Below are 9,455 nucleotides of genomic sequence, written 5' to 3'. Positions count from 1 at the left end.
CTTGGGGATTCGTGATCCTAGTGCGTTAGTACATCTATTAATTCCATAAAATTCTAGTTAAATTGAATCCAAGTTATTTTGCACTTAGTATAATTCGTCATTCATAATTGCATCAACGGTTACATTTTGTTAGTTAAAGTAAAACCGCAATTTGGCTGTCGTGTTTCGGTTAAGGTCGTAATAGATTAATTTGAACTAATTCAATCCTTGTGTGATCGATACTTGGACTCATAGTCCATTTTACTACTTGTTAATGAACCGTACACTTGCGGTGAATTTTAAATCGGAAAAAATAATTTCACGAACAAGTTTTTGGCGCCGTTGCCGGGGATGGAAATTTAGTTTTAATTTTATCTTTTGTGACACTAATTCGAACTTATCTAAATTAGTAGTAGTTAGCTTACTAGGTTTAGTTTATTATTACTTCAATTTAATTTTGTATTGATTTTGCAATCTCGAGACTTGTATGCAAGGAACACTTGATCAAGACTTGGTTCCCATAAATTCAGAGATCGAACGCACATTTCGTCACAGACAAAGAGAAGCAAGAGCGGCACAACAAATGGCTAACGAGCAAAATCGACCGGTAATTCCACTCAATGAAGGCATGACAGTTGAAGATGACGGGAATACAGTACTTGGGGACTTCATGGCTCCGTTGGTGGTCCAAAGTCAATCTAGCATTGTGTATCCTCCATTTGGGCAACCGAATTTCCAGCTGAAAACAAATGTAATTCAACTATTTCAGAATGGGCATCAATACCACGGGATGGTAGTAAAAATTCGCAAACATACATATCCCGATTTCTGGATATGTGCCAACACTTTAGGTATCAAGGTATCTCGAACGATGCTATAAGACTGCAGTTGTTTCCACACACATTGCGGGATAAAACACTTGAATGGCTGAATTCACTTCCCGTCGCAAGCATCACCACTTGGAACGAGCTAGCCCACAAATTTTGCACCAAGTTCTTCTTGCCAGCTAAGGTAGCCAAGATGCGGCATGATATCTCTATATTCAACCAGTGTGAGTCCGAATCATTTGAAGAGGCATGGAATCGTTTCAAAAATATGATAAGGAAGTGCCCGCAACATGGCTTTGACAAGAAGACACAGATCTGATTTTTCTACACTGGACTACTTCCATCCTTCAAGAGCATGGTGGATTCATCATCTGACGGGTCTATCTCCACAAGAACAATTGACGGAGCATGGGAGCTATTTGAGAGAATGGCTACAACTTCAGCTATGTGGTCTACAGATCGAGTAGTTCAGAAGAGATCGTCGGGGGTTTATGAAGTAGATACTTATTCAGCACTGTCTGCAAAGATAGACTCTTTGTTCCATAAGGTTGAGAGCATTTCACAGACCGCCACTGCTAAATAAGTCAAGAAGCCACGTTGTGAAGAATGTGGAGCAGACCACAATACTGTTAATTGTTCGATTCTCGCACAGGGGGTCGAACATGCAGATTTTGTACAATGGGGTCAACGCCAACAGAACAACCCACATTCAGAAACCTTCAATCAAGGTTGGAGAAAACACCCAAACTTCTCGTGGAGTAATCAGAATCAAAACAGACCACAAGGTCAGTATCAGCAGTAGGATAAAAAGTCACCATTAGAAGAGATGTTTGAAAAGTTCATGGTAACAACCAATCAGTATATGGAAACCAACAACCAGTTTATGCGAAAGACAGATGCAACTCTTCAAGAAAAAAGTACAGTAATCAAAAATTTGGAGACACAAATGGGATAAATGGCAATCTCCATGACGGGTAGAGCGCTAGGAAATTTACCCAATAACATTGAAATCAACCCTAAGGAGCACGCAAAGGCTATAACAACCAGAAGCGGAGTACAACTACAGGAGATACATGTAAAAAGATCGGTAGCTAGCAGGGAATTAGCACCAACCGCAGATGACGAGATTGTGGAACAGACTGAGCAAACAACAGGGGATGTGGTCAAGAAGAATTCCAATACATCACGAGGTACAGCTACCAATCCTGTCAACCCTCATGAGCCTCCTATTCCATTCTCACAGAGGTTGAAAAAGCACAAATTGGATCAACAATATAATAAGTTTCTTGAAATTTTCAAGAAATTACACATCAACATCTCATTTGCTGAAACACTTGTTTAGATGTCAAGTTATGCGAAATTCCTAAAGGATATCCTCTTCAACAAGCGAAAGATAGAAGAACACGAAACAGTGATGCTAATTGAGGAATGCAGTGCCAAAATCCAGAGAAAGTTGCCTCCAAAACTAAAGGATCCTGGGAGTTTTACTGTACCTTGTACTATTGGGAATTGTCATTTTGATAAAGCATTGTGTGACTTAGGTGCAAGTATTAATTTAATGCTTCTCTCTATTTTCAAGAAACTCAGCTTGGGAGAAGCTAAAGTCACAACAGTTACATTACAGTTAGCAGATCGATCCCTTACACATCCAAGAGGGATCATTGAAGACGTATTGGTAAAAGTGGAAAAGTTCATATTTCCAGCCGATTTTCTTATCTTGGATATGGAGGAAGATAAGGATGTTCAACTTATATTGGGGCGACCTTTCTTAGCTACTGGAAGAGCGATTGTTGATGTTCAGAAAGTGCAGCTTATATTGAGGCTTGGCGAAGAGCAAATCTCGTTCAACGTGTTCAAGGCAATGAAATTCCCTACTGAGTGAGACAGCTGTTTCCAGATTGATGTAATTGATAGAATAATTCAAGATACATTTCGGCTACATCATTCTTCAGATGCATACGAGGCGTGCATTGCTCATTCTCAATCCACTCACACTGATTCGAGTGAGATTGAAACATGTGCACAATTTTTGGAAACTAATTCGCTACATGCGCAGACGTTACTTCGAAGAGCTGGGAATTAGGACTACAAAGTCAGTGTCATCTATTCAACAACCTCCCAAATTGGAGCTCAAGCAACTGCCACCACACCTTCGATATGCTTACCTGGGGAAATCTTCTACACTACCGGTTATTATTTCAAGTACTGTCAGTAAGGTGGAGGAAGAAAAACTACTTCGGGTACTAAGGGAGAATAAAACAGCCATTGAATGGTCGATTGCAGATATCAAGGGGATCAACTCGTCGCTATGCATGCACAAAATATTCATGGAGGAAAAATTCAAACCAAACATTGATGGTCAGCGGAGATTGAATTCACACATTAAGGAAGTGGTCAGGGCTGAGGTATTGAAGTTGCTCGATGCAGTCATCATCTATCCAATATCAGATAGTGCATGGATCAGTGCAGTACAAGTTGGTCCCAAGAAAGGGGGTATCACAGTGATAGAAAACGAGAAAAATGAGTTGATTCCTACACGGATAGTGACTGGATGGAAAGTTTGCATCGATTATTGCAAGCTAAATGCTGCTACTAGAAAGGATCACTTCTCACTACCGTTCATTGATCAGATACTGGAGAGACTAGTAGGGCATTCGCATTATTGTTTTATGGATAGGTATTCTGGGTATAATCAGATTCCAGTAGCACCTGACGATCAGGAGAAGATAACTTTCACTTGCCCCTACGGTACCTTTGCATACCGAAGGATATGCCGTTTGGTTTATGCAACGCTCCAACAACTTTTCAGCGCTGCATGATAGCTATCTTCTCAGATATGATTGAGAAATTCATCGAGGTATTCATGAACGACTTCTCAGTGTTCGAGTCTTCGTTTGATGAGTGCTTGGAGCATTTGAGTCTTGTGCTACAGCGGTGTACAGAGACTAACTTGGTATTGAATTGGGAGGAATGCCACTTTATGGTACAGGAAGACATCGTGCTAGGACACAGAATCTCGACAAAGGGTATTGAAGTGGATAGAGCAAAGATTCAGGTAATCGAGAAATTACCACCACCTACATCAGTGAAAGGTGTTCGTAGTTTCCTCGGGCATGCCTGTTTCTACAGAAAGCTCATCAAGGATTTCTCAAAGATTACTAAATCATTGTGCTGTTTGTTGATGAAGGAATCCACATTTGAGTTCATGGATGAGTGTCTGCTGGTTTTTAACACCTTGAAGGAGAAGTTGATTTCAGCACCCGTGATCATTACATCGGATTGGAATCTGTCATTTGAATTAATGTGCAACGCCAGTGATTTTGCTGTTGGGACCGTCTTGGGACAACGAAGAAATAAGATATTTCACGTGATTTACTATGCAAGTAAGACCTTAAACAATGCTCAACTAAATTATGTCACTACAGAGAAAGAGCTCCTGGCCGTTGTCTACGCCTTTGACAAATTTCGATCATATCTTGTGGGGTCAAAGGTCATAGTTTACATAGATCATGTTGCCATCAAGTACTTAATGGAAAAGAAGGATGCAAAGCCACCTCTCATTTGTTGGATACTGTTGTTTCAAGAGTTTGACTTGGAAATCAGGGATAAGAAGGGCAGTGAAAACGTGGTGGCGGACCACTTATCTCGACTCGAGGCCACAGAACAGACAGAGACAGTGGAAATCAACGAAGTCTTCCCAGATGAACAGATTTTTGGTATGGAAGAGGCACCCTTGTATGCGGACATAGTTAACTACTTGGCCAGGTCTATCATGCCGCCTGATTACTCCAGTCACTAGAAGAAGAAATTTTTCTCTGAATTGAATATTATTTTTGGGAGGATCCCATTCTATACAGGCGGGGGGCTGATCAAATTGTTCGTCGCTACGTACCTGAGGAAGAAGTGCCTTTGATATTAGAACATTGTCATTCATCTACATATACAGGGCATTTTGGTGCTTCGAAAATAGCGACGAAGATCATTCAATCAGGTTTTTATTGGCCTACACTATTTAAGGATGCTTCTGAATTCGTGAAAAGGTGTGACCGATGTCAACGCACCGGTAATATATCCAGGAGAAATGAAATGCCTTTAAACAATATCCTGGAGGTGGAACTATTCGACGTCTGGGGGATCGACTTCATGGGGCCATTTCCCCCATCCTTCTCTAATCAGTACATATTAGTGGCTGTGGATTACATATCGAAGTGGGTAGAGGCCGTTGCATTGCCTACCAATGATGGGAAGGTGGTGATTGAGTTTCTAAAGAAACATATTTTTACCCGCTTTGGAACACCGAGGGCTGTAATAAGTGACGGGGGTAAATATTTCTGTAATCGTCAGTTTGAACAATTGTTGGCTAAATATGACGTTAAATATCGTGTAGCCACTGTATATCATCCCCAAACCAGCGGCCAGGTCGAAGTGTCCAATAAACAATTGAAGCGAATACTCGAAGTCACAGTAAGCTCGTCACGAAAGGATTGGTCTAAGAAACTGGACGACGCCTTGTGGGCCTATAGGACTGCATTCAAGACCCCTATAGGAATGTCACCATATCGACTGGTTTTCGGGAAAGCATGCTACTTACCTCTTGAGATAGAACATCATGCTTACTGGGCAATGAAGAAATTGAATTTGGATTTGAAGGCTGCGGGTGAAAAACGTCTCCTACAACTTAATGAGCTGGATGAGCTCAGAATGAAAGCTTACGAGAATGCAAGAATCTACAAAGAGCGCACCAAGAAATGGCATGACATGCATATTCAGAGACGTGAATTTACGGTGGGGCAGAATGTGCTACTCTACAACTCTAGGCTTGAGCTGTTTCCAGGAAAACTGCGATCGAGGTGGTCTGGTCCGTATACTATTACACAAGTTTTTTCACATGGGGCAGTTGAAATCACTCACGACAGCAAGGGGACATTCAAGGTCAATGGACAACGGTTGAAGCACTTTTGGGGCGACGATTTTTCAAAGAAAAAATCTACCGTTCATTTTAGACCATCAGAATGACGCGATACGGTAAAGTCGAGCTATCGACTATAATCTAGTGTTGGGTGGGAGGCAACCCACTGTATCCTTCTATTAGCTTATCTTTCACATTATTTTTAGAATTATTTCATTTTTGCATTTGCATTTTTTTGGTCATCGATCATACATGCATGTTAATTGGATCGAATTATCATCCCCATAATTTTCTAGGCATTACACACATGGTAGGTGAGTTTGAAATGATTTTGGATGTTTGGGAGCATGATTCACGCTTTTCTAGATAAAAGAACGTTCTTTTTAAAAAAAAAAAATTTGGTCCATGCGATCGCATAGATTAGTACTATGCAGCCGCATAGTAGATCTCGATCATGGTTTTAAACCATGACCGAGCCATTCCGTCTCTCATTTTCCCCTCTTTTGCCTCACACACTCTACACTTCACACACCACATTCCCACACGAATCACACCCTTACTTCACTCCACTCCCCATCATCACCCCCATATATCGACATTCCACGTCTCCATAGTGACTTCAAGGTGAGTTCGTTTTCCTTTTACCTCTATGCTATTTTCCTTTACTTTGGTTCGTCATGCGACTTTACTCTTTGAACTTGTTTGTGAAGAATGGGCATTAGGTAGTTGTTGGATTTGTGAATGTTGAACTTGGATTGTGTTTTGGATTGGTGGCACATCACATTTTAGGTATTTTGTAAGATTCCAATGCATGAATGTTACATGTTCGATAAAATGCCCAATCGAGCTTTGTGGTGTATTATGTGATATCTCGCATTTGTTATTCCAAACACGTACACTATCATGCACATTGCGATCAAATACCATAAAAAATGAGCTCGAAACACTCACATACCAACCGCACGCATGTGGGCACACGCACTAGGCCCATGTCACTGCACCCACTTCGTCCCCTGCGTTCAGTACCCATACGACATCCAATGAACGTGAAAGTTGACTATGTGTTACTCTACATTACATACTTTCATGTGCCCAGAGGTTGCTCAGGAAAAATTCAAGTTTTCTCGATGATGTCCGGGGGCGAAAGCGCACACTTAATCACGAGTAACTTGATTCATTTTGGTTGTTCGGAACTCCGGTTGTGTGTAACTTGTTATTTTGCCTTCCTTAGACGTTCTTGAGTATCTTTTCTTGACATTTGCATGTTACCACATTCACGACCACTTGAAAGACCATGTATCACATCACATCCATTTTGCAACGCGTAGGCACATGGCTAGGTCACGGCACCCTACGTCCCCTACTTTACACCATTATATGACTGACCAAACGAAGTCCATTTGCTTTGAAATTTGAATATGTGGTAAATCTCATTGAATACTTTCATATGCCTGGAGTTGCCTGAGGAAATTTCGATATTTTTCGATGATGTCCGGGACCGAACATGCGCATTCAGTCATAGGTCCAATTTTTAAAATGTGCTTGTTTCGGCCTAAATTTCTAGTTTTTCACCTTGACATTCTCTTTACACTACCTGCTTTGTCATATTTTGATAAGTGCCCACCAAGGTGTTCTATATGCATGTTGTAGCAAGTTTAGGGGATTTGTGAACTATTTGTCTCGCTTATCAAATTCCCCTATCGTTTTTTTAAAAAAAAACCTGCAGTTACTGACTATTATTTCTATACCTTTGCAGGATGCCTCCAAAGTGTACATCAAAATGAAAAGAGAAAGTTGGTTCCACATCTGGTACAGCCCGGACTAGGGAACTCGAAGGGGGTGTCCGGCGTTTTCTTTCTTCAGACCAAGCAGCCCGCTATGCCAATGTTGTCCGGGAATGGGCACTCATCTCCGAGAGACCAGTTAAGTTGAATGATTTCCCGGGTTTTGAATTAGGTTATTTAGTCCACAACTGCGGGTGGGAGAAAGTGATTGAAAGACCACACATCGTCTATGAAAATTTGGTGCAGGAATTCTATGCAAATTTCAATGCTGATATAGACACACCTGGATTCAACCATCTGCATTAGACATGGGTTCGAGGCAAATGGATCATTTTTTCACCTGAGATAATACATGATTACTATCAGCTCACTTGGACTAATGTAGTCCTAGTCCCGCATGATTTCAACTGGGTTGAAGTTACAGAGGTTTTATTGGGTCGTGAAAATGCTTGGCCGCTCCCTACTGCTTATTGGTATCAGATTTATCTCACTCCTTCTATAGCCATCCTATGGTTGTTTATTTGCCACAACATCGAGCCCATCTCCCATAGGACGACATTCACAGATCAGAAGGCGGGTTTCATCTACCACTTAGTTCAGAGCAACAAGATTGATTTAGCCACTTACATTTACAATCAGATACACGTTATAGGCGCATGGGGTGACAGGCACACATCACTGATATTCCCAAGCTTGATAAGTGGAATTTGTAGAGCTGCCGACATACAAGTTCAGCCAAGGGAGGCACCGGAGAAACCAAGTCCATTTATCAAATGCCTCACGCTCGAGGCCCAGGATCGCGCTAGAATTAAACATCAACAGAAATTGGACAACGAACGTCGGCGACAGCAACAGGCTGCAGAGGGGGCCAGCAGTTGAGGACCTTGAAATGCCACAGGCTCCACCACCACCGACTAACGTGGACACCCAGTTATTGCGGCAGATGTTTGCTACTATGACTGGACACGGCCGAGACATGCAGTAGCTTCAGCAATCTTTTGGGGCACTGACTACCACCATCCAGCAGGTGCAGACGGATATGGCATCTGCACGAAACTTCGCGTCCACTTTCAGCATTGAATCCATCACAGCATGCCGACAGATGAGTACCTATGACGGGCGTCTGGACATGTACGTTGGCCAGATGGACGATATACAGTGGCGGGTAAACGAGTCTTGGGACCGTCTAGGGAGTTTGGAGACGAGAGTTCAGGTCATGCAGATGGAGCAGACCCAGCAGTCTACCATGTTGAGAGAGATCTTGGCCCGCTTTCCCTCCTCTCCTGGCGATGATGATGCTGGGTCCAGCTTTCCATCCCAGCTACAGTTTTGATTAGGGGAGTACTGTTTTCCCCATTTTGATTTTTTGTCTTCATTTTGTCTCTAAAATTATGTCTTTAATTTTTTGTTAATCTTACATTGAGGACAATGTATTAACTAAGTTTGGGGGGGGAGTGACATAATTTTAAGCCTCTATCTATATTCATCATTATCTATTTTTCACTACTTTCCATTACTGCATAATGTGTGCACGATGCGTGTCATAAAAAAAATTGCATTCTATTCAGTATTTTAAATTCTTTTCATGCATGCTTGTGTGGGCTTGATAACCTTGTTAGCTATGATGATATTATTGGACTAGTTTAAACTGCAAAAACTTTGGATCTGATGTTAATTAGACTAACTGATACTTATTGATGCAACAATTGATATGATCTATGCACGTTATTCATGTTTGACATATTAGGAGAATGACTGGATTTTGGGCATAACATAGGAAAAGAATGATAACCCTCTATTGAATTAACACATAAACTACCTTAAGACAGTTTGGTGATAGTTGAGCTGTTATAAGAAAGCATTGAGATGAGCGGGGGCTCCGTGCATGAAATTTATCGTGTGAATTGCCTAGACCAGTGAGATGAAGAGTAGGTGAAAATCTTAAATTGAGGGTTG

The 9,455-nt window shown here is 41.5% G+C and overlaps 1 protein-coding gene across 1 annotated transcript; it reads left to right on the top strand.

The window, feature by feature from the left end:
- Positions 1-2,854: 2,854 nt before the first annotated feature.
- Positions 2,855-4,605, top strand: LOC111397839. Its single transcript, XM_023024813.1, has 4 exons — positions 2,855-3,164; positions 3,255-3,508; positions 3,616-3,759; positions 3,994-4,605. The coding sequence occupies exons 1-4, from the start codon at positions 2,855-2,857 to the stop codon at positions 4,603-4,605; spliced, it is 1,320 nt and encodes a 439-aa protein (XP_022880581.1).
- Positions 4,606-9,455: the final 4,850 nt, after the last annotated feature.

Source organism: Olea europaea, chromosome 7 (assembly GCF_002742605.1).
Source record: "Olea europaea var. sylvestris chromosome 7, O_europaea_v1, whole genome shotgun sequence".
Lineage (NCBI taxonomy): Eukaryota > Viridiplantae > Streptophyta > Magnoliopsida > Lamiales > Oleaceae > Olea > Olea europaea.
The sequence above is the reverse complement of the archived record's forward strand: the minus strand, read 5'-3'. Positions and strand labels throughout refer to the sequence as shown.

What these genes read in the sequence shown, in the direction of transcription:
- LOC111397839 (XM_023024813.1), top strand. Translation starts at nt 2,855, where the DNA reads ATGCGCAGACGTTACTTCGAAGAGCTGGGAATTAGGACTACAAAGTCA. An exon ending in ATTCAAACCAAACATTGATG is followed by an intron (nt 3,165 to 3,254) that starts GTCAGCGGAGAT and finishes ATCCAATATCAG; the next exon opens with ATAGTGCATGGATCAGTGCA. An exon ending in GGTGTACAGAGACTAACTTG is followed by an intron (nt 3,760 to 3,993) that starts GTATTGAATTGG and finishes TTGTTGATGAAG; the next exon opens with GAATCCACATTTGAGTTCAT.